A 26459-nucleotide genomic window follows, 5' to 3' on the forward strand; every position below is an offset into this window, starting at 1 on the left:
TTTTTAGTAGAGATGAGGTTTCACCATGTTGACCAGGCCAGGCGCAGTAGCTCATGCCTTTAATCCCAGCACTTCGGGAGGCCAAGGCGGGTGGATCATGAAGTCAAAAAACAAATCTTTACCACCCTTACAAACCCTGTCCAAAGTAAGAAATAATTAAATCTTCAACTCCAACCAAAAAATGTTGTTAATGTGCTTACTTGTTTTTCACTTACTTAGTGATTAACACTATTGAAAATTATTGCAGCTTCTTAATGCTATATTGGGAGAAAAAAGTTCATTTTGAGCTGTCACTGATTGTCATGTCAAAAGAATAAAAATCATGATTATTGATTTTTAATGTAGATGACTTTCAGTCAAAAACTCTCCTCAAATCAGTAAAGTGCAATACTGCATTCTAATCTATTACTATACAAAAGGAACTATAATGTGCCTTGTTATAACAGCTAGAATATTTTATAGATATTAGTTTCTTTACACATTCATCTAAAAATTATAAGCAACTTAAACTTGAATCAATCAGACTAGAATAGCTCAACAGAAATCTAAGTTACACAGTTTCAACATTAAGGGACTCATATAGTTGGATCCGGTATTGATAATCCTAAATCTAGAAAAACCTGAGTGAAACAATAGACCAAAAGTTATCTTCAAGTTCACCGCCAAATGTAATTCTCTAATATCCAGAAAGCAAAGCTAAATACATAGGCATTGTTTGCTTCCAGTTTGCTTATCTTGTACTTTTTTTTTTTTTTTCTTTTCGAGATGGAGTTTCGTTCTTGTCGCCCAGGCTGGAGTGCAATGGCACGGATCTCCGCTCACGGCAACCTCCGCCTCCCAGGTTCAAGCAATTCTCCAGCGTCAGGCTCTCGAGTAGCTGGGACCACAGGCACACAGCACCCTGTCCAGCTAATTTTTGTATTTTTAAAAGAGACGGGGTTTCACCATGTTGGCCAGGCTGGGTTTGAACTCCTGACCTCAGGTGATCTGCCCTCCTCGACCTCCCAAAGTGCTGGGATTACAGGTGTGAGCCACCAAACCTGGCCTATCTTGTACAATTAAAAATCTACTGAGGGGCTGGGTGCAGTGGCTCACGCCTATAATCCCAGCACTTCGGGAGGCTGAGGTGGGAGGATCACTTGAGGTCAGGAGTTCGAGACCAGCCTGGCCAACATGGTGAAACCCCGTCTCTTTCAAAAATACAAAAATTAGCCGGACAGGGTGCTGTGTGCCTGTGGTCCCAGCTACTTGGGAGCCTGACACTGGAGAATCGCTTGAACCTGGGAGGCAGAGGTTGCAGTGAGCGGAGACCCGTGCCATTGCACTCCAGCCTGGCCAACATGGTGAAACCCCATCTCTATTAAAAATACAAAAATTAGCCAGAAGTGGTGCCGCATGCCTGTAGTCCCAGCTACTTGGGAGCTGACACTGGAGAATCGCTTGAACCCGGGAGGCAGAGGTTGCAGTGAGCCGAGATCACACCACTGCACTCCAGCCTCAGTGACAGAGAAAGACTCCATCTCAAAATAATGATAGCAATAATAATAATGAATAATCTGCTGAGGGTGGGCCGGGCGCAGTGGCTCACGCCTGTATTCCCAGCACTTTGGGAGGCCGAGGCAGGCGGATCACCTGAGGTCAGGAGTTCAAGACCACCCTGGGCAACATGGTGAAACCCCATTTCTACTAAAAATACAAAAAATTAGCCAGCTGTGGTGGCAAGTGCCTGTAATCCCAGCTACTCGGGATTGTTCACAAAAAATAGGGCATTCTGAAATATAATTAGGTACTCAAAGACTTTGAGTCAAAGTAATCACAAAGACTGTGAATTGGTTTACAAATCTATAAAATATTATCCATCAGTTCCAAAATCTTGGCATATTTTTAAACATTTTCATTCTAAAGAAATACACAGAGAAATGGAAACAATTCCTCTACCTTCTATATTTCCCATAAAAATTGTCCAATAATTCCCCCTAAATAGATGAGAAAGCTACAGTATTTAGGAATAAAGGATTTCCTTGTGGATAGCAGTCAGATCTAGAATTCAGTTTTCTAATTTCCAAGCTAATAATTTTCATATCTGTACTGCCTCACCAAGCATAAATAGGGATATGTAGCCTCAATCATTATAAGCAAAAAATAAATACAACAGGTTAAATAAACAGTATTTGCTGATTTTCTGCCTCAGAGTAGCTAAAGAACAGGCAACTTCCTTAGCTCACCCCTTTGTCCCCTGCAAAGCCTGATGATAAAGAATAAACAATAAATATTCTTCAACATACTCAGGAGGTCGAGTGTCTGGTCCAAGATCTCGGTGCAAAGAAATCCTGTCACTTGCGAAAGCATTAAAACAGTGTTTAGCTTCCCCACGTTCCTTTTCCTTTTGCTCTTCAACACTTAAATTGGTTGTCTTGAATGCTTTACCAGAAGCACCAGGTGCATTTGAATCCTGAGGTGGACGGTCAAGAACAGGCTTCAATTCTGCTGCTGTATAATATCCTTGCAAACAAGGTCTCTCACCAACATCAATGTTTTGCCTGACAGGTGCTCCTATTTGCATTTTTGGCATTGCATCCTTAATATTGTTTACAGCTTCTAGCATTAAATCTAACATCTTGTTTTTGTTTTTCATGTTTCTTTCCAACCTTGATTCCTCTTTGGAATATTGAACACTTACTTCTCTTTGCATTAACACCAAAACTATAATAAAGAAAAAAACTACTGCACCAAGCTTCCAGAACTTTTTATGGTAATGTCTTTTAATGTGTAATTTGACTAGTCGCTTTAGGTGAGCCATTCTGACATTAAAAGCTTGTCACTTGACAAATAGCAGTTATTTCTTCTGTTACTTATATTTTTTATCATAGATTTGCTGAGAAGAAGGTATCTTTAAATGGTAGTACCTATAAACAGAAATGGTAGATGGTATTAGCAGTTATTCAGTCCTACAGGCATGGCTCAACTCATTCATTTAACCAACAACCGAACACAAGCTACCAATGTACTCTTACGGTTAACAAGAAAACAAAGATATCTCATCCTCAAGAAAATTACACTTTTAGAAGAAAATAATTGTTACGATTTACTACAATTTATTGGGGTTGCAAAATATTGATATTTGTCTCCATTCAAAAATACATTCTTTTTAAACTCTAATATCCACTATTTATAAAATTAATTTTATAAATATATTTTGAGTTAAAAAAGAATATCTTCACTTGATAACCAAGGAATCAAAGGACCTCATTGAATGAATTACAAAAAAGAGAGCTCCATAAGGAAGCAAGGGTATACTGATAGGTACTACCAGGCATCCACCTAAAATAGTGGCCTTCATTTTATATAGTTTACTCTCAAACTAAGGTGTACTCCAGCTTAACCAATGATGGTAATATAGCAGTTTCATCAGTAAGTAAACTATCATTCTCCCAGATTTTCTGACCCAATAGTACTTGTGAATCCTGAAGGAACCCCTAAAAACAAGAAAATCGGTGGCATTTAATTTGTTGTTTTATAACAGCTAGTTTTAATAGCTCACAGAAATACAAGATCTAATAGTAAAAAGAGAATTCATTAGCTTTACTTGCAGTGTCTCTAGGGAGCCTATAGAGGTCATTAAGTTAAAAATGCAGAATTTGGTTTGATAAAATATTGCTTGCAATTGACCCTAAGAAGGGACAGCAAGTTTATTAAACCCTAATATAGGACAACAGGAACAAAGGAAAAGAAAAATAGGACTTTTCAGGAAACGATTATATACTATGAGCCGTGATAGCCAGTCAAGAAATTTGCAAAGACAAAGGGGAGGGAAAATGCCTGTTCCTCCTATGGTCTAAATACATTTTAAAGAAAATATCATTTATAGCAATGAAAATTAACTTTTGACACTTTCTTTAACTTCTCTTCCAAAGTTCTCACCAAATTTAAAATAAGAAAACCAGGTTCCAAGATGGATTCTCTGGTTTTTGGCAGGAAATTTTAAGCGGAATAAACAAAATAGGCAGAACTTAGTTCTATATACTATTTCTAATTCTATATTCTTTCCAGTATGGAGTGGACACTTCTGCTCCAAAAGATAACCCCAATTCTGGCATATATTGCTCATAAAAGTGAGATTCCAATATTTCTGAGCTTTGGTTGCTTTAAGAACTTCATGTAAAAAACGAAATGACCGCTTAAGCTTTTGAAAAGAATATAAGAAGTTACAGAACCACACAATAACACAATGACAGTTGTGTAATTAATTATGTGTCAAATTTTGTGCTAGGCTGTGGTTACAAAATTAAAGATAGCCCTTACCTTCAAGAAGCAAAATTGAAATATAAGAAGTCAGAGGCCGGTCACAAAGCAGTGTGATATGTGTTATGACAGGAGACAAAGAAAGCTACACAGGCTTGGAACAGTGGCTCATGCCTATAATCCCAGCACTTTAGGAAGCTGAGGCCAGAGGATGACTTGAGACCAGGAGTTTGAGACCAACCTGGGCAACATAGCAAGACCCCATCCTACAAAAAAATACAAAAATTAGTCAAATGTGGTGGCACACGCCTGTAGTCCCAGCTACTCAGGTGGCTGAGGTGGGAGGATGGCTTGAGCTCAAGAGGTTAAGGCTGCACTGGGCTGTGATTGTGCCACTGCACTCCAGCCTGGGTAGCAGGACAATATTCTGTCTCAAAAAAAAAAAAAAAAAAAAGAAAAAGTAAACAGCGTAGAGGGTCAGGAGAAATGTTAGGGAAATTTTCTTAGAGACGACACTGTTGAGCAAAATCTTGAAATACAAGTACATTTTAGGCAGGTAGACAGGAGGGAAAACAGAGAGGGAATGTCAGATGCAAAACCATAAAAGCAAGAAAAAGCATGATCAGTCCTTCAGTACAGCATAAGCGGAAGGCACAGGGAGAGAATGACAACTGATGTGACTCGAAGGTCACTTAAAGATCAGTTCATGAAATCTTGTACATCTTTCAGTGAATTTGGAAATTATCAATTTTTTTCCAAAATAGATGGAATGGAGAAAACTGTTTTTAAGAAAAGATCATAATCCTCACGCCTGTAATCCCAGCACTTTGGGAGGCTGAGGCGGGTGGATCACGAGGTCAGGAGATCAAGACCATCCTGGCTAACATGGTGAAACCCGGTCTCTACTAAAAATACAAAAAATTAGCCGGGTGTGGTGGCAGGTGCCTGTAGTCCCAGCTACTTGGGAGACTGAGGCAGGAGAATGGCGTGAACCCAGGAGGCAGAGCTTGCAGTGAGCTGAGATTGAGCCACTGCACTCCAGCCTGGGCCACAGAGCGAGACTCTGTCTCAAACAAAAACAAGAAAAAAGAAAAGATCATAATCAAATTTCTGTTTTAGAAAAATTACAAGTTTTTAAGCCCCCGTAAAGGTGATGGATGTTAATGAGATGAGGGGAGCCAAAGGATGGAGTGAAATGATTTCAAGAAAGTCCAGGAAGTGGAATCAAACAACGGTCTTGGTGAGAGAAAGGGAAGAATGGGAGATGAATGGTGATATGGTTTGGCTGTGTCCCCACCCAACTCTCACCTTAAATTGTAAAAATCCCCATGTGTCAAGAGCAGGGCAGATGGAGATAAATGAATCATGGGAGTGGTTTCCCCCATACTGTTTTCGTGGTCATGGATAAGTCTCACGAGACCTGATGGTTTTATAAAAAGGAGTTCTCCTGAACATGCTGTCTTGCCTGCCATCATGTAAGACGTGCCTTTGCTCCTCTTTCACCTTCTGCCATTATTGTGAGGTCTCCCCAGCCATGTCAAATTGTGAGTCCATTAAACCTTTTTTTCTTTCTAAATTATCCAGTCTCTGGTAAGTCTTTATTAGCAGCATGAGAACAAACTAATACAAATGAGTAAAGTGATAACATTAACAAAGACAAGAAATACAGGAAGCAGCACAGATTCAGGGTAGGAATTAAGAAGATAATTTGTTCAGTTTTGGATGTAGCAAATGTAATATGCTAATGGAACTTCCAAAGTGAGTTTGGATGAGCAAAAAGATATATGGGACAGGAAATTATGAAAAAGCTCTGCAGTAGAGATGAAAATTTGAGTCAGTCTTGAGGTAAATGTAATGTAAAACAAATAGGACAGAGAAATACCTACATTTAAGGGTAGAAAAAAAGAGACTGACTGGAAAGAAAGTCCAATTTTTCCAATCCTATGAAGAGTGAGGGGCGGGCAAAAAAATAAAAAACACAAATGAAAACACAGATAAATTATCCATGTCAAGTGGAGGTAATTTTACAATCTTATCTCACACTTGAGAGATGTTAAATGTGTAACAGTTGGTTGACCTTTAAAACTGAACTTCATTAGACCTGGTCTAATGGGCTTTAGTGAAAAATGAGAAGAGAACCTTGGCAGAGAGAGTAGTTGTAGTCATGCCTTCAAGATCCTAAGGCTTAGGATTCAGGGCACTTCCAGAATAATAGGGCGGTAACCTCATCTATGGGGTTCCAGGAAGGTAAGAATGGGCAAAATGTTGGGGTCTCACAGGAAAGTGGTTCCCAGTTGATGAACTACAACCTCATCCCCTCTAACTGTATCTTGATGAAAGGTAGACATTCATCAACCTGTGTTCACCTCCTTTCTGTTCCTGAGAGGACTACCCCTCCCCGCCCCGCCAAAAAAAAAAAAAAAAAAAAAAAAAGGCAAAAATAGATAGCCTTCCCCAGGGCTATCTAGTGATACTCAATTTTTCTGTAGCTAGAGGTAGGCTAAATTAGGAATTTGAGAAGAATTGAGCTGGTTTCCCTGAGATATTTTGACAGAACATGGAAAAAAGAGTTCAGAGAAAGCACAGAATAGGAGGATATGACAGAACTAGATTCTTCCACAGTAGTGATAGTTTTCCCAAAACATTTTATGTCAGAAATCATATCTGTGGGTAGGGTGGGAATTGAAAAGAAGGAGAGAATTAATGATGCAGATAGAAGAGAGTTCTTTTTAGGAATAAAACATAAAGTAGAGGAATTCTTCATCAGAAGGACAGTAATCCTATCATTGTGAGTGCATGTGTATCTATGTAAGGACCCACTCAGTAGGTTTTAGTTTGGGATGCTTCTAACAGAGTCGTCGAGGAAAGCTTACGAAAGACATGGATAGCATCCTATTCATGGTTGTTTTTCTGGCACTTACCACAATGTTGGTAACACAGTATGCACCCAGAAAAATTTGTTCACTGGAAAAAGGAAGAAAGAGGACCAAGATTTTATCAGAAACAACAACAAAAACAATTCTTAACTTGTGTTAAATGTTGACTAGGTCCCTGGTATTAAATGACATTTAATACATAAGTTCTCACTGTCTCAGCAATATTGTGAAGTATTATTACTATTTTTTTTTTTTTGTAGAGATAAGAGCTTGCTATGTTGCCCAGGCAGACTGACCTTGACCTCCCCAATCCTCCTATCTCAGCCTCCCAAAGTGCTGGGATTACAGGCATGAGCTACTGCATCTAGCCCTTGTTATTCCAATTTTACTGACCGATATGGAGAGTCAAAGAGATTAGGTGGCTTGGCCATGCCAGTTCAGTTTAAGACCAGCATTTTTCTAACTGTGTTCAAACTCAGGTTCAATGTAAAATCCTGAGTTTTTAACTGAAATTATCTAAAATAAAATGTTTGAGAGTCAAGAACTAATATCCTAAATAGAAGGGATAAGAAAAAAAAACTGAGGAAAAACCATAAAAACTATAAATAGCTTCCTATCATTGGGTAATGTTTTACAAATAAATGATTTTAAAACTTTTCAAAGCACCTTTTCAGAAATAAAGATTGAAAATAAGGTTGTAAATCTTAAAATGGAAGATTAAGAAGTTGAGAACCTTACAGAGGCAGAGCCTAGAAATAGGAAGATGATGTTTTGATCTTTTCAGACTATTTCTGAATCTTCTCTTATCAACCCTGATCACTTAAAGATTCCAACATCGATGGGATTTTCATTATGACTTTTCTGTACTTTGCTGTTAATGTGTAATATCAGGCTTCCATTAATGCTGAATGCCACTCAACACTAAGCATCTCTATCAGTTGTCTTCAGTTCTGGATATACATTAGTGAAAAGCTCTTAAAAAATAAAGTGCCTTAGACTTCACCTCTGATTTAATCGGTGTGGGAGCAGGGCATATACTCTGCTTTTGTTGTTACTTTAAGTTCTCCAGATAATTCTAACAAGCAGCGAAGGTTAAGAATTACTTGTCTAGATCACAAGATTTGGGCAAATCAAAACTAGCATCTGATAAGGGTTATATCTGTCCAAAGGCAATCGCATTACTAATTTCTAATATGCCAAAGATGAGTGTTTCAAAATAGACTCTTGATGTAAATGAATAGAGTTATTTAGACTTGGAGATATATGATAAAATCCAAAGCAGGAATGACCCACAGTTTTCCAAAAGGACACAGGGACTTATGCTGATATACATGAGGCACTGAGGTTTTATTGCAAATTATGATTCTGTAAAATCATTTTATAAATATCTTATTCCAATCATAAAAATGGGAAAATTGATACCTGAACAATGAAAGACATAAGCCAAAAGACACACAATAAATGAATGAGTAAAATGAAACCAGGATTCTTAATTCCTTTTTCTGGGAATAATGCCATGTTCCTTGTCAGTACTACCTGCCAAATTGGAAGACCTATGTAAAAACAGCTCATGAAACAAAACAAATCTCTCCTACAGTCAACTTCCAGTTGGACTCCGAAGTTTGAGAATTGATAAGAAAAAAACCAGCACAACAGCAAACTCAGGATATAACGTGTCATATTTGCACATTAGAAATGATTAGCAGATAAAGGGTTTGTTCTTCTTGTACACTTTCTAAAACCTTTAAATGCTATGTCCAATACGGCTATTTGCTAATTACCAAAGATCAGATTCACAGAGGAAGAGAAGTCAAAAATCATAAAATAGTTTTTAAAAATTAAAAAAAAAAATTCAGAGATCTTCTAAATTCTAAATTCTTATGAATTTCTAAGAGTCAAATTCAGAGACCTGGTTTTAAAAAGTATTAATCTGTATCCTGGTATATATGTAGACATTTTAAAAAGTCATTAATAAAAATATTCATAAAGTGAAAAGCTAAAGCAATACACACAATTTTAACTGGTTGTGACACTGTGTTAAAATCAATGGATTATTCTCAGGGGTAAAAATATGCTTCCATCTGAAATCTTACAAATTTAAAATAATTGAATTAAAAAGTGGTGGCTTCCAGTTAGCTAGACTACAGCTTCTCAAACTTTAAAGTGACTATGAATTACCTGGGGATCTTGTTTAAACACAAATTGAGAAAGGAAAATATCAAGGTAATATCCATCATGATTGTCCCTCTAGATGGAGAAGCATAGGTTGCAGAAATACTAGTTGTTCATTTAACCTAAAAATTCCAACTGAAGCAATTTTCTGAAGTAGTGGAAAGTAGAACATTATAATTTTACATGAAAGTAACATTTAATGAAATAAGATAGTGTTTCCTTTCACTTCTTGTTTCCATGTTTGTGACAATAAACCATTACAACTCCAGAGGTTTAAAGTCTGGTTCCTGATGAATTTAACTGCCATGATGTCTAATTTGGTATATAAAATTTCCTTACTACTGAGTTAAAGCATGCTGTAACGAGTTAGGGGTAACCACACTAAGCAGGAAAAAAACACAAAATTACATCCCAATATCCTAATACAGATTATAGATTAAGAAAAGTACACTATTGTGAATTATTATAAAACTCACTGGATCTTTGCCACACATTACCTATCATCTGTATTTCCTAACTGAATTCAAAACAAAACAAAGAAAAACAAAATTTAAAGATCTTGCCCTGATAATAAACCTTTAAGTGCTTGAGTAGAAGTTGTATTATGTGCCCCTCATCTACTGGTTAAAGTGTTAGGGAACAGAGGAGTGGCAGAAAGTCATTTCTGCTTGCATTTATTGGTGGATCAAATCTCATGGTGTTTTGCTGCTGTAGTTTGTTAGTTTTGATTATGTTTAAGTTCATGTTTACACCCTTGGCAGCATTTCTTCTGAGCAGGAAGTAGCATGTGGATGTATGACAAGAGACAAACACTGATGCAAATCAAACTGCATGGAGACAGCCACATTCTGTCTCAGAGCGGGTAGCAGTAGACACACCTCAAAGATCTCAGCTAAAGGCAAAGTAGAGTTACACTGGGTGGCTGGGCAACGCCACCAGCGGATAACTAAACTACATGCAATTTTTGTAAACTAAGAACAGCTTTCTGAACAAAGATATCTGCAGGTTGTGAGACAAAAAGCTGAGTGACAGAGTTAACCATCAGCAACTGTGAGGCACAGGTTTCAATACTGACAAGGACAGGGTGAGACATCCAACTTCTCAGCTACCCCTAGACATCTCCCTTGTCGTCATCTCTGAATGTGAAAGGTTGCTGATAGAATATGGATTTGTGAGATAGTCAACTCTCTACCTCGACAGTTTGACACAAACCAGTAATTATGATACTACATTACCTGCCAAGGGAATCACAAACTCAGGGTCTCACATGCTCTTTCCTGCCACATCTGCACCTGTGAATGACTTTTACATTACGGATGAAAGATATGCATTGATTACTTATGGCATACTACGGAGTAGAGGAATTTTGAGGAGTGATTTAGGTGGATCCAGAGATTATTCATGTAACTGGTATTCCCTCCCCCCCAGGCAGAGGCACTGCATTTTAAAACATTGTCCATCAGCCGGGCGCGGTGGCTCACGCCTATAATCCCAGCACTTTGGGAGGCTGAGGCAGGAGGATCACGAGGTCAGGAGATCAAGACCATCCTGGCTAACACGGTGAAACCCTGTCTCTACTAAAAATACAAAAAATTAGCCGGGCGTGGTAGCGGGCGCCTGTAGTCCCAGCTACTCGGGAAGCTGAGGCAGGAGAATGGCGTGAACCCAGGAGGCGGAGTTTGCAGTGAGCCGAGATCGTGCCACAGCACTCCAGCCTGGGTGACACAGAGAGACTCCGTCTCAAGAAAACAAAACAAAACAAAACAAAACAAAACATTTGTCCATCTATTTACCTTGTAAACATAGTTGGTGGCTTTTGGATTAGTAAGGAGATAGAAACCACATAGTAATTTGAACAGAGAGTTTAATACAATGTAGTATTAAAAGAGGTTTGGAGTAACAGGAAATTGCCTAGTGGGAGTTAAGGAGAATTCTAAAGAATATAGGAGTTGTAAATACAGTATAAGGGGCAACCATTCCCCCTAAGGCTGAAATAAGTGTTCAAGGAAGAGCTCTCCTCTCACCAGGGCTGAGATCCAGAGATGTCTATGGAGATGCCCTAGTTTTGACTACCTGCTAGAAAAGTCACAGAAGTACTTCATTCATGGGACTTATCAGAAATCTGCCCCTGAAGTTCCAGAAGAGGCTGTTCACAGCTGGGGACAGAACCCTAGAACTAGCTAAGTGCTGAGGAAAACTGCCAGCTGCTGAGGGAATCTGGAATCACAGAGGTTGTCTCCTGCAAGAGTTTAGTGTACTTTCATGTGCCACACAGGCAACAACAGCTCTGGGCTGGCTGCCTGGGACAAAGGTGGGCAGCCAGCTCCCTAGACACCCAGTCTTGTGGTCCCCCAGTTGGCATGTGTGGATCTGAGGTGAGAGTTTGGGGAGCAGTGACTTGGGTGACAGAGCAGGTCCATGGTGTCTGTGGCTCAAGGGTACACCACTACTGCCCAAATCAAGCTCTAAAGAAAGTGGAGTGTGTGGGGGACACCAACTCTAGAAAAAGCTGTGTTCTGCAGGTACCTAGTGCTGGAGAAAATCATATTGGGGAGTGAGCAGTAGAGGAAAACCATGCTCCAAAGGAGCTTAGCCAGTGAGCATCACAGAAACCAGAAAGAGAAGCCTCAGCCACTTCAGTGTCCCTCCAGTGCCCTCTACTGACAAGGCTTAACATTGAACGAGCCAGCAAAAAAGAAATATTTACAAGGCCCAGCTCCATTATTACAGAGCAGGCTAATACAGTAAATTTGGAACTAAGAGACAATAAACTGATAAGCAGCAAAGTCTGAACTTTTGACTATTCAGCTTTCACATGCACCCTCTTCCACACACTTAAACTACTGTACAATAACAACGCAATTCTATATTTCACCTAACAAAGTCTAACTGTCGTTCTTTATAAGTGAAGTTCTATTGCCTCAAAAATGAGAGACATAGAGTCCTAACAGCCATTGTAGCCACTGCTGTGACTCTAAGTTACTCCTTAAATTGTATCACAGTCTCACTAAATATTCCGTTACCTAATATTTTACTATTTTGTAAAGTTGATCTCCAACGGCTTCTATTTAACTTTTTTAAAAATGAAAATGAGAGAGAATAAAATTGTTAATATATACAAAAAAAAAAACCCTAGATATAAGAAGCAAAGAAAAAATGTGCATTGAACCTGGGAAAGCTGATGGAAAAAATTTTTAAAAAAAATATGCAAACCTACGATAATCCTCACTTACCTAATTGGCTGCGAAGTCACAATGAGTATCTATGGCTTCTTTCTTACACTAACTACTTCTCTGTATTCACCATGCCCTTAAGCATTCTAGGAGTCCACAGATGTTGGTGATGTCAAGGAAGGGCAAATCCGTATCTAGAATATTTATCTCTTCTAGTGAGGAGAAGTCTCTGCCCCCTTAATGAAGGAAGAAATCCAGTACAATGAACCTGCCACCCAGAGGCTGGCTGATCCCCGCAGGGGCTCAATGTTGGTCTCTGCAGATTAGGAACTCAGCAGCAGTGCTATCCCAGTCAACTTTAGAAAGGGGAAGCCATGTTGCTGAGCCCATGCATACACAGCTCCAGTCCTGCCACAAAGACCCTGTTTATGGACCCACTGAACAAGCACTGAGACAGCTGGAGAGAGAGGCTGACTGATGTGCAAAATTGTCATTTTGTCCACTTGATTATTAAGAACCTCCTCTGCAATGGATGTGCTTTTGTGGGCACTCAGATGGGATACACATTTTTTCAGGGTCTTTTCATTTTGAAAGATTCGTTCACATACCTCTTCCTCAAACTAATGACCTTGTCACCAATCTTCCAATCCTGTTCCTTCCAACTCTGACCATACACACCCTTAACGACTACCTATCGACGACCAATATAGATCTGTATTTGTAGGCATGTCTCATTCCCAACATAGTGGACAACCATATTGACTGTTCAAATTTCTGCCTACAGAAAGAATGTCCCTTATCGAGTATTATTCACAGTTACTCATGGGTAGAGCTGTAGTGCTATACAGTCTAATATTGGGTAGTCCTAGCGTATTGTTCAGATTCAGATTCATCTGTAAATCAGATTTGAGGTGCTTTTTTTTTTTTTTTTCTTCTAACAACTGGACTAAGGGAATCGCCAAGAAGCCACAGGCATGAGTTGAAGGGGACAAGGCAATGCCATTAGAGTTGCTACCAAAGAAGTCTGAGTCCCTGGTTCATACAACTTATTTGTACTATCCAGATCTGCTCTAGTTCTGTCTCATGTACTATTTCCACTCAGTGATATATTGCTGTTGTATATCGCCAACCTTATGGCACGATAGGTCAGATTCTACCTAATGATGGGAAACTTGGTCCACATGGTAACCCATAATTATACATTCAACATCTACCTAGTAGCAAGTTAGAAGCTGTTTACCAAAAAGTAAACAGTTATCTGAAGAAAATATTTATTTCAAAATCCTAGATGTCTGCATTGTGATTTTGCCATCGGCACTTTCCAGAGGCTCCATAGAGCATTCCTCTTTGGCACAGACACTAAGAGAGTCATTGAGTTTGCTAGATCATAAAGCTGAAGTGGTAGCATAGCCTGTACTGCTGGGCTTGCTGCAGAGCCATCTTCTACTTTGATCATCATTAAAAACTGGTAGCCTTATGAGTTACTCTGTAAACAGGTTGAGGTAGCATATTCAAATGTTGTAAATGTTGCCCCTAAATTCAAAAATGACTATTGAGGCTGGGTGCAGTGGCTCATGCCTGTAATTACAGCACTTTGGGAGGCTGAGGTAGGCAAATTGCTTGAGCCCAGGAGTGCAAGACCAGTCTGGGTAATATGGCAAAACCTCATCTCTACAAAAAAACACAAAAATTAGCTGGGTGTGGTGCTCACCTATGGTCCCAGCTACTTAAGAGGCTGAGGTGAGAGGATTGCTTGAGCCCAGGAGGCGGAGGTTGCAGTGACCCCAGATCCCACCACTGCATTCCAACCTGGGCAACAGAATGAGACTCCCTCTCAAAAAAGAAAAAAAAAAAAAAGTCTATTGAGCATAGTGGCTACTGAATGCCCAGAAATTTTGCTGAATTTCTCTGGGGCTGATTTGTCACCCTCTAATTCTTTTTTTTTTTTTTTTTTTTTTTTTGAGACGGAGTCTCGCTGTGTCTCCCAGGCTGGAGTGCAGTGGCGTGATCTCGGCTCACTGCAAGCTCCGCCTCCCGGGTTCACGCCATTCTCCCGCCTCAGCCTCCCAAGTAGCTGAGACTACAGGTGCCCGCCACCACGCCCGGCTAGTTTTTTGTATTTTTAGTAGAGACAGGGTTTCACCATGTTAGCCAGGATAGTCTCGATCTCCTGACCTCGTGATCCACCCGCCTCGTCCTCCCAAAGTGCTGGGATCACAGGCTTGAGCCACCGCGCCCGGCCCCACCCTCTAATTCTTATATGCTCTACAAGGATATCTAAAGTATTTGCTACTTTCTTCTCATCAGAGACAATCAGCGTAATATCATCAATGCAGTGGATCAGTGTGATGTCTTGTGAAATATTACGATGACTAAGATTAAGAATTGATCTAGCCCTGAGGCAAGACTGTGAAGCCATATTGTTGGCCCTGCTAGATAAAAACAAATTGTTTTCGGTGGTCCTTGTAAATTGGCAGAAAAAGATACTAACTAAGTCAATAGCTACATACCAAATGCCAGGGGCTATGTGGTTTGATAAGGATATTACATCTGGGTCAGCAACTACATTTGGAGTCACCCAATAATTAAGTTGAGGGTAGTCTACAGCCATTCTCTAAGATCCATTTAACTTCTGCCTAGGCAAAATAAGTGAGCTAAATGGGGATGTGATAGATATCACAAGTCTTATTTTAAATCTTTGATAGTGACATCAATCTTGACAGTTTCCTCAGGGATATGTTATTACTTTTGATTTACTATCTTTGAAGAAAGGGGAAATTCTAAAGTCTTCTACTAAGCTCTCCTATCACATGGTCCTCCCTCTATGGGTTAGCAGGGGTGTCCAATCTTTTGGTTTCCCTGGGCCACATTAGAAGAAGGATTGTCTTGGGCCACACATAAAACACACTAACACAATAGCTGATGAGCTGGAGGGGAAAAAAAAAAACAAGAATTACAAAAAAAAAATCTCATAATGTTTTAAGAAAGTTTACAAATTTGTATTAGGCCACATTCAAAGCCATCCAGGGTGGCATGTGGCCCATGGGCCACAGGTTAAACAGGCTTGGTTTAGAGAGTCAATATGGAGATTCTGCCAGTTACCCAGTGTGTCTACTCCAATTATTCACTAAAGAACTGGGGAAATAAGCACAGGCTAGATCTGCTGACCCCCTGGACCCACTATGAGTACAGCTGGAGCTAAGACTCCATGTGTTACCTGAGCACTGTAAGTCTCCACTTTGAACAGCTGGCCACAACACTTTTGGGCCCCCCTAGGAATTAGTATGAAAGGTCTGGTTATTTCCTTTTCCCCAAAGCATACTCTCTGGTAAATGGCTACAGTTCCCTTTGGGGAAAAGCTCTGGGAGTGTGAATTGACTTAGGCCTGAAAACTGAGTAAGATACTGTGACTCTTTATTGTAGCAACTAAAGTTAACTTTTTTGCTACCAGAGCTAGAGTTTTTCCTATTATATAGTGAAGGGATGCTATAGTACTACTTACGTAAATCATTCATTAGCTACCACTAGGCATATACCAAAGACAGTATCTCAGCTCTCAAAAACATCTGCAAGCCAATGTTTTCTGATACCTCTACGTCCCAGCTTTTCATTGTGGGAGATGTACATACTTGGTGGATAATATGTATATACTTGTGGATGTATATATATTTGGTGGATAAGGGCTTACTGCCACTTGGCTTTTGCTGCTATGGAATTTCATCATCTCCAGTGAAATCAGAGAGCCAATTTCAATGGTCTACAAAGGAGAGCAGCCACAGATTTTTTTCATGGAAAAAAGGAATCCCTTCACTAATGTACTACTTAATACTTTAGTGAAAGAAGTACTGGGCCTTTTTATGGCATGTGTTTGGAGGATGGATAGATTGCATTCAATTAATTCAACCAAATATTCCTTTTCTGAAGGAGTCCAAACACATACAAGCAGTAGGCAATTTCTCTCCATTCATTCTTCCTTTGAGGCCCCAAGAATATTAAGGAATAGGGAGTGAAGGAATAAAGAAGATTGCTTGCTCAATTGTTATCATTTTGCATTTAACTTTCTACAGGTTTACCAATGCTGATGTGATAGATACTCCTCCTCCACCTCTCAGCTTCCATTACCCTATAGAAAAAGTGTCAACAAACTTTTTGTAAAGGACTAGATAACAGACATTTTTTTTGCTTTGCTGGCCATATTGTCTCAACTGCAACTATTCAATTCCGTTGTAGTACAAAAAAGACAGTTTGTAGATGAATGAGCATAGCTGCATTCCAATTAAACTTGTTTTCAAAAACAGGTAGTGCGTCAAATTTGATCTAAGAACTATAGTTTGCTAACCCCTGCTGTAGAAATTCTAAAAGACTTCAATCTCAATATTTATAAGTCTCCCCATATTTATCGCTTCCCCATTAGCTGCCACCTCCCCAGATGTAAAACAGAATTCTTTTCAAGTCTTCCATAACATCATTTTTTATTATACATAAAATCTGTGTCTACCTATAAGATTAGGCTATATATGTGCCTAATTTGAAGCAAACAATATCCTTCCACTTCTCCAACTACCATCTGAAATTCCTGCATTATCCACTCTTCATGGTTAAGGTACAAGAAAAATTCCTTTAATATAAAATTTGGGTTGGAAATAAACCAGTCTCAGCCTGAACTTTAATTCTTCTATCAACAGATGGCCTCAAGTAGGGTAATTTTACCCAGAACCATGCATAGTCAATTACCATATACAGTGAGGCCTACTAAACACACACTGAATGCCAAGTTCCAAATAAGGGAGGGTGGGGTGCTTAATTCCACGGGATTCATACTTAATTATTTAGGCAAAGGGAGAGGCCCTGATGAGTTTTAAGCAAGGTGATGACCTAATGAGAACTGAAATTTAGAATGATTATCCTTGAAGTTGTGCTAAACATGGAGTTTTTGGGGAGGTAGAAAAACCTGATAGGAGGCTAAAGGCATTTAGGATACCCTTAAAAGCAATCCAGGCAAGAGATAAATATAAGGGGCATAGAAGCTTGGAAACAGATTTTGGAAGTAGAGTTAGCTGAACTCAGCAAATGAGTCACTGTGGAGGCTACGGAGGTTGTTAAGTTGTGATGGATGTTAAAGATGTGTTCCGGGCCGGGCGCGGTGGCTCACGCCTGTAATCCCAGCACTTTGGGAGGCCGAGGCAGGCGGATCACGAGGTCAGGAGATCGAGACCATCCTGGCTAACACGGTGAAACCCCGTCTCTACTAAAAATACAAAAAATTAGACAGGCGTCGTGGTGCGCGCCTGTAGTCCCAGCTACTCGGAGGCTGAGGCAGGAGAATGGTGTGAACCTGGGAGGCGGAGCTTGCAGTGAGCCGAGATCGCCCCATTGCACTCCAGCAAGGGCGACAAAGCAAGACTCCGTCTCAAAAAAAAAAAAAAAGATGTGTTCTGGACTTGTTGAAAGGTGCTAGCTAGCTAGGTGCTTGTAATCCCAGCTACTCGGGAGGCTGAGGCAAGAGGATTGTTTGAGCCCCCGAGATCAAGACCAGCCTAGGAAACACATCAAGATCCCATCCCAAAAAAGAAAGGTGCTAGCTAATGGAGTGCCTTCTCTTCTGCATTATCTTCAGTGGTAGACCTAGAACTCAAAAATATGAGACCAAAGGCCAGTGAAACTAACGGAGGCAATGATAGAGGGTAGAGTACAAGAAGGAGACTGAGGTCACAATAGAAATAAGTTTTATCCAGTTCAAAATGATGGGTCACATCTGAAAAAACAAAGGTCATGTTCAAAAAGCTCAAAGAAAACAATAATTTCTATTAGAAACCCTGTCTGCTTTATTAATTGTCCTCTAGAAATAAGCCCACTCTGCCATTAAGTATTTACTATCAGATGTTTTTCCCCCTTTCTTCTTATCTCATTTGACTTAGAATTATCAAACTTGCAGGGCTGCTTACTACTCTAGTCTCTATCAAAGCATAAATCAGATGTGAGGATGACTTCTAGAAATCCCATAGATATGCTAATACACTAGTGAAATGGCACACCTGTAACTTGCACATTAAAGCACTGTTCTAATAACAAAGGGTTGAAACAACCTAGAACTCTACCAATAGGGAAAGAGATAAATTATGATGGAGTAATATGATTAAATATTATGCAAAATAAAAAGCAAAGCTAATTTATATCCTGATATGAAATGATCCCCACAATGTAGTTAAATGGGAACAAAAAAAAGCAAGATTTGTATTTTAAAAAGAAGGAAAATACATATGTATTGTTTTTATATTTTTAAAATATAGCATTGGTTAACTCTGGAGAAGAAAACTGGTGTCAGAGGACAACAGTGAAAGGAAGATTTATCATATACCCTTCCTAACTTTTGAAAATTGCGAACTTCAAACAACTGAAGTTCACAAACAACTGCAACTACTAACACATGTTTAAGAATTAAATAAAACAGAAAGGAAAATGTGTAAAGGTAGAATAAAGAGGTTTAGGCATGCAATATCTCACATTTCTTAATTCCATGCACCATTTTTCAGGAAGCTAGTGGTGGATATGTGTTTCATCCAAATGAGGGTGTGAATAAAAAACAAAAGTCAGAGTGCCTAAGGAATAGTGGCTCTATCAGAGATGTTAGCAAAAGAAATTCCAAACAACCACCATGGAACAGGCCTAGAGAGCAACAGTCAAAACGGGGACAAGGGCACAGATTGCTCCAGAAAGGGACCAATAAATCTGTTATGTTAGACTACATGTAAAACCAAGCTGAAAAGATGTTAGAGTACACAGAAATTGCACTCTAACTGACATATGGAAACACTAAGCCAAGTGTTTTCTTAAATGAGTTCATTATTACTCCTAGGATTTAAAAAAAAAATTCTACAAGTAAAGAATCCTACTTGTAATATGCTTGCTTGACTCAGGAGTAAACAATATCTATGTAATCACACTAAATAAATACTAAAATGCAAACAAAACAATGTGAGAATTATATTGGGAGGTCAAGGAGGGAGAGTAGAGGTGGCTGTGTATGAAAGATCTAAATATTTATCTACCATAATGGGAAGTCAGTAGATATTGCCAAATATTGATACATTAAGAAACAGCAGTGTAAGTATATTATTTGAAAAGGTAAGTGCTGGAAGAAACATTTAAATAAATGAAAGTAGTTGCTTTTAGGCAACAGGACTGGGGAGATGAGAAAGGAGGGGCAGAGTTGACTGGATTTTTATTGTTGTTGGAAGTCTTTTAATAACCCTATTTTATTTTATTTACATGTAAGTAGGACAAATGTACAGTCATGTCCTGGTATCTGCAGGAGATTGGTTCCATAACCCCTGTGGATACCAGCATCTGCAGATGTTTAAGTCGCTTTTATAAAATGATGTAGTATTTGGATTTAACCTACGCACATCATCCCAATTACATTAAATCATCTCTAGATTACTTATAATGCCTAATTCAATGTAAATATTGCGTAAATAGTTGTTATACTGTGCTTTTTTATATTATTTTTTATTGCTGTATTACTTTTTTCCTGAATATTTTCAATCTAAGGTTGTTTGAATCTATAGACACAGAATTCACGGAAATAGAAGGCGAACTGTGCAGGATTTGGAATTGTATTGCTTGGACTTGAGTCTTGGCTCTAATCTTTCACTAACCTTGTAAATAGAGGCAAACTACTTAATCTCTCAATTTTCCTATCTTTAAAATAGGGAGGAAAATAGCATGCACCTCATAGGGTTGCTTTGAAGATTAAATAAGTAAACTCATGTAAATTGCTTAAAATATGCCTGCCATGTAAGTGTTCAATAGTAAATAAGGACCAATACTTATTATGAGAATAAATATAAACTATTATTACTTGATAAAAATATATAGGCATTAATAACTAAAATCTATTTTTAAAAATATAGGCCATATATTAATGTCTGCCTCCTTTGTGGGGAAACTTTTGTTTTTTAAGTTAATGCTCTCAGGTACTAAATAGGACTTTATTTCTTTAGGCTACAGTCTTCACTCTAACCCATAGTTAGGGGGAAGGATGTGGTGAGATTGTTGAAAAATTCCAAGTTACAGTTAGGGATGAAAAAGTGGGAGCTCAAACTGGAATTTGAAGACTGCACGGTAAGTAGTTAGGCCAAAAGGGGAGGAAGAGCCTTCCAGGCAGCGAAGACCACTTGCAAAGACCTAGAGGCAAAAGGAACATAGCAATATAAAAAGCTTGGTGGAGCTGGAACAATGATGAGTGTGCTATGTGTTTGATGGGAGCCAAATCATGCCAGGCCTTTGGGCATGTTAAGGAGTTTGCCTTATCTTAAGGGCCATGAAGGGCTTTATGCAGGATATAACATAACCACATATTTTGAAAAGATCACTCTGGGTGCAAGGTGAGGAACCAACAAGCAAGAAGCCAGAATTAGCTCAGATAGACAAACAGGGAGGCCATGGCAAAAGTCCAGGCAAGAGATGATGATAGAGATAGGAATGAATAAAAGTAGATGGATTTGAGAAACATTTAGAAAGTAAAACTGACAGAACTTGGCATAGGACTAGCTAGGAAGAGATGAAAGGAGGACTGCTAATTCCAAGAAATCTTTTGCCTCATTTTTGTTTTTCTTTGTTTGGGAGAGGGTTTCAGTCTAGTCTAACTCAATTATATTTTTTAAGTAAAGGCTGCTCCCTTTAAGCTCCTCAACAATAATAATATACTCAATTGTGGAATATGTATAAGCAAAAGCTGCAAGACATTTCAATTACAAAGTTAACTTTTCACTTTTAAATGATAAAACCCCAAGATCTTGGAACAGAACCAAAAGGCCCCAAAATAAAATAGAATTCAAAGTAATGAGATGGAAGTAACAGCAAACCAAATTAAAGACTAATTAAGTCAGTGAAACAAGTTCGCTACTCCCCAGTTTCTTTGGTTACTTCCCATTAAAAAAGCAGATTGGGTTGGGCGCGGTGGCTCACGCCTATAATCCCAACACTTCGGGAGGCCGAAGCAGGCAATTCATGAGGTCAGGAGATCAAGACCATCCTGGCTAACATGGTGAAACCCCGTTTCTACTAAAAATACAAAAAAATTAGCTGGGTGTGGTGGTGGGCGCCTGTAGTCTCAGCTACTTGGGAGACTGAGGCAGAAGAATGGCCTGAACCCAGGAGGTGGAGCTTGCAGTGAGCCGAGATCATGCCACTGCATTCCAGCCTGGGCGACAGAGCGAGACTTCGTCTCAAAAAAAAAAAAAAAAAGCGATTGACTTATACTGCCTGCTGATGCCTCTCCCCTCTGTGTGACACTTCTACTCCAAAATTTTTATTCCACAAAAGTCTTAATGGAAAGGGAAATTTTGCATATTTTGCAAATAATCCAAAAGGGGTATGTGTGTGTGTGTGTGTGTCACAGACAAGAGCAAAAGCAGAGTATATTTATATCATGTCAAGCAAATAATAGAAGTATACACAGGACACCTCACACTGCTCAGGTATATGTGGAGATGTGGGTGAGGGGACACAGTTTCCCAAATGAGGCAAGACCTTCTTGAGTCTTAAGAGTCATTAAGAGCTATAGATAGAGGTAAAGGTAGAAGGAAAGACACTCTCTGCAGTGAGAAGTGCAAAAGAAAAGCGCGCACACACACACACACACACAAACAAGAAGTCTATTGCTGGGAAATAAAATTTCAGCTTATGGAGTATCAATCCATAGTTAAGCAAGTGTCAGATCCCATGGGACCATTTTAAGGGATATCCTGTAAGCAACAGAAAATTGTTGAAGGATTTTAAGTGACAGGGAGAATTTACATTTCTAAAAAGATCATCCTCATCCTCCAGATGATGGACTTAAGGATGACAACACTATCTGCTGAGATACCAGGTAGGAAGCAGCTATGACACCCTAGTTAAGAGATGTTAAGACCCTTAACTAGAGCAGTAGAAGTAAAAGAAGAATTTATGGCTTGGAGAAAGGTGTAAATGTTAAGTGGATTCAGTGTTCTAATGGTTGTTGTCTTAGTTCATGCTATAACAAAATACCTTAAACTGGGTAATTTAAACAACACAAATATACCACTCACAGCCCGAAAGCTGGGAAGTCCAAGATCAAGCTGCTCGCAGATTCAATTTCTGGCGAGGGCACATCCCTCATAGATGGCCTCCTATGTGACCTCACATGGAGGAAGGGCAAAAGGCTAACAAGCTTTCTCAGTCCTCTTTTATAAGGACATTATCTTTTATAAAAACACAAGGGGCCAAGGCCCTCATGACCTAATCACCTCCCGAAGACCCTACTCCTAATACCAATACACTGGATTTGATTTCAACATATTAATTTTGGAAAACACAAACATTCAGACCATAGCAGTTGTAGAGGCTAAGAAAAAGAGTTTAAAATTACCTCTGGATTTTTGGTGTGGCACCTGGATGGTGGTACACATCTATGATTCACTCCCCCAAATCCCTGCAGCAAAATGTGCTTCAAAATTCAGGATTTGACAGCCTGTAGTCTCAGCTACTTGGAAGGCTGACATGGAAGGATCACTTGAGCCCAGGAGTTCAAGATCAGCCTGGGCAACATAGTGAGACTTTGTCTCATTAAAAAATCAGATTTTTTTGGATAGTAGAAAGGTGATATGGTTTCCATACCCAATGTAAGAGTGTACCCCAGCAGGGCCTGGGGCAGTATTATGTAATCAAACAGCACTATTTCTGCAGCTGGACATAATCCACTAAGTTGGATACACAATCACAATAGCCTCCTGACAGTTCACTCAGGCTTTGCTCCAATTGAGTTCAGGTTTTGCTAACAAATGAGTTAAATTTTGTTTTGCTTTGTTTTCAGAGGCTGATTTTGGAATTACAGATAAGAAATGATACAATGTACTGCTATCTATAGATAGAATACAGAAAGTGAGCAGGTTGTTTGTTCATTTGTTTGTTTTTTGACGAGATGAAGGTTCTGGTTTGAACATATATAATCTCTGGTGATGAAGAAATGTTAAAGATGTCCAAAAGACAATCATATAGAAAAGAAAATTAGTTTGGACAGTTTGAAACTGAAACAATTATAGGGAAAAGGTTTACTTGGGGGAATATTCTCTATTCAGTGCCAAAAATAAGAGCCCAACTCTGAGAATGACCCAAGGAAATGTCATATAATTGTCAGCAGTCTCTAATGACCTAGAATTCAGAGTCCTACTTGTCTTTGCTTTTCAATAAGTGAATGTACTTTCGTCTCCTGCCACTGCTGGAATTGATTTGAATTCAGTTTTCCCCCTGAGTGTACATGAGTTGTGTTAAATTTTACCCAAATTACATAGTATGAATTATTTTGATACTAACTAGATGCATAATTGAACAGGTATTTGAAAATACCTTCCTATTCAATAGGATTTTATATCCATAAAGTATCCATCATTCCAAATGTATTTTTACACTTGATGGACTAGAGAACTGAATACATGTGAAGATGATTCTGGCACTGATCGTTTCCAAAATCCTAAATATGATAATATTTTCCTTAGGAGAAATATTTCACTCACCAAGAATGTAAAGGCAGGTTAAAATTGAAAGTGTCTACAGAAGGCTTAATTATCCAATCAGAGCTTCCAAGACTACATTCCTACAAATCATTTAGGGATCTATTTTAATCTCCCAATGTAGTCTTTTGGTGGAGAGGGGAAGTATAATTCCTATAATTTGTCTCTTATACTTGTTTCATAGTAAAAGAGAAAAGTATTAAATATTAACAGAATATAAACCAAATAATAAACTGGCTATGTTTTCTCTAATAAATTTTTTAGACTCCACCCAGGACTCTAACTCAGTCATAAAACTTTAAGAGTTTAGAATAGAGCTGGACAGAATGTTTCTCCCTCAAAATTTCCCTTAATTCTTACCATCAAAATCCCCTCAGAAAAAAATATTTCTAGTTTTCCCTGTTCCCAAATACACTACAGCATGATGAGAACCCATTCAACACAAAATATGTATAATCAACAAGGCTTCATACGTTCTTAAGATTTTAAAGGCTTAATCTAGCACCAAGATCCTGGAGCCTCAAGCCCTACCATACATGTTTAATTAGGGTTACAGTACAGTTTTTAAGAAATAATTTATTTTCTTTCATGTGAGTGGGGATGTGCCTCTGTGTGTGTGTGTGTATGTGTGTGTGCATGTGCATGTATGACACAGAGAAAAAGAAAGCTGGTAGAAAAATCAGCCTTTAAAAAAACAAAAATTCAACAGAATAGTGCTGTTTTCACATTGTAGGCTCCAGCACATTCGTGGTCATAAAGAGGTCTAATGTGTTTAAACCAATATTTTTTAAAATAAAATAATAAAGAACATCCAAGTTGTAAGGTTAAGCACTGTTTTATATTAATAAAATTTGTTTCATTTATATACACTCACACTGGAGTTTATGGAGTTGAGGCAGAGAATAAATTAGTTATTGAGGATTGCAGTAAAAGAAAAAAAAGTTTAAAGAAACTTAGTGTTAAGGATGTGTGCTTGAAACCAAAAATCTGGAGTGTTGCAAACGGATGAAAGGCACTGGGTAGCTGCCTCATAAAATATATTTTAAGCCAATATAATAAAAAGATCAAAAGACTAAATAATGTTATCCACATTGACTTAAAAAATTAACTGTGGCTTGGAAATACCAAGAAGGAACTAAAAATCTCAATTGACATAGCATCGTCAATATGCATGCTATTTCACAATGAGAGGAGCATGATGCCTTCACTGGGTAGTCTCCTTGAAGTCAGGCATCATTTGGAAAAAGTAGAAATGAGGGTAAATCAGAGCCGAAGAAAAAGCAATAGACTATTCTGTAATTACAAAGGCCTTACAAAGTATATGAAAGAAAAAAGATAAACATCTTATGATAAGTGAGGATGTGGGTGGTGAAAAGTAAGATAACAGGAGTCATGAGTCAAGCCACTGGAATGATCATGCCATCTCTGGGTGAAATGAAGTTAGAATACCTCTCTTGCCTTCAATTTTTCACAAATGAATGGTTTCACTAGTGAATCTCCAAAGTGAGAAAGGGATCCCGAGAAGGCTAGGGCTGGAAGATATTCCTGATTGTTTTTAAGGCTTTGTTATCTTAATCTAGGAAAGTATTATTTTTCCTATTTAACAGATAGATTAAGTCACACCGTTACTCTGGCTAATGAAAACATGTTACATTTCTCACTAGAGGTTAAGAGGAAAGACAGTCTGATAACATCTGCCCAGTAAGTAATGAAGATTAATATTCAAAATTCAGGGAACAACTCCTATATCTAATATTTAAACAGTATTTAGCACATTTATTTCTCTGTATGGAGACGAGATTAAGAGGTCAGGTGACAGTCTTTCAAGAAATGTAGAAAATTCCTGGTTGAATTAATAATTACGTCCTGTTATGCTGTGGTTGGCTTTTAGATTTCCATCTAATCTTAAAAAGAAGAAGAAAAAACCCACTATATGTTGCATAAGGCATTTTAAGATAAACGTGCAACTGAAAATATATTTTTAAAATATGCAGAGATAGAACAAAACAAATCTAGTGGAATTGTTATTATTATTAGAAACTCCTCTGTAAAAATATTGGCTAAAGCAATACATAAAGAAAGATTCTCGGTACAAACTGCTCGGAAAGTTTAACATGCGCTAGACTTCAAATATTAAAAGTTAAATTTAAAAAAATCTGATGGCAGGGTGTGACTTTAACCTCATGGATTTTAGCCACAAAATCATAGAAAAAATATATACAATAAAAGAAGCAACTGATTTTCCCACAAGCAGAGATTTTTCTAATTAAAATGCTGTCACTTTAATATTTTTTAGCTATAGAATTTGAGTGTAAATGTCTTCATTATGTACTGTAACTTCTCTAGCAAGTTATGTTAACTTAACGTTTTCAGAATCGGAAATATTGGTAACTCGATGGGATTCTTAAAACAGAAATAGTTTCTTTGATGAGTTGGAAAGAGAAGGAAATAAAAGTCTAAGG

The 26459-nt window shown here is 38.5% G+C and overlaps 1 protein-coding gene across 7 annotated transcripts in view; it reads right to left on the minus strand.

The window, feature by feature from the left end:
• GALNT3 (polypeptide N-acetylgalactosaminyltransferase 3) overlaps positions 1-26459 on the minus strand; it is a 48066-nt gene that overhangs the window by 20587 nt on the left and 1020 nt on the right. For 3 of the 7 annotated variants that reach the window (XR_012421174.1, XM_074009370.1, XM_005573361.5), the window contains exons 2-3: positions 4303-4508; positions 2286-2906 (exon numbers count right to left, since the gene is read on the minus strand). Coding sequence is in view for 5 of the 7 variants with exons in the window: in XM_074009370.1 (XP_073865471.1) it covers positions 2286-2800 (515 nt within the window). In the remaining 2 variants the exon portion in view is untranslated. Of the gene's footprint in view, positions 1-2285; positions 2907-4302; positions 4509-7163; positions 7207-26459 lie in introns of all 7 variants that reach the window. The other 4 variants (XR_012421173.1, XM_065525598.2, XM_005573360.5 and 1 more) reach the window with 2 other exon arrangements.

Source organism: Macaca fascicularis, chromosome 12, assembly GCF_037993035.2.
Source record: "Macaca fascicularis isolate 582-1 chromosome 12, T2T-MFA8v1.1".
Lineage (NCBI taxonomy): Eukaryota > Metazoa > Chordata > Mammalia > Primates > Cercopithecidae > Macaca > Macaca fascicularis.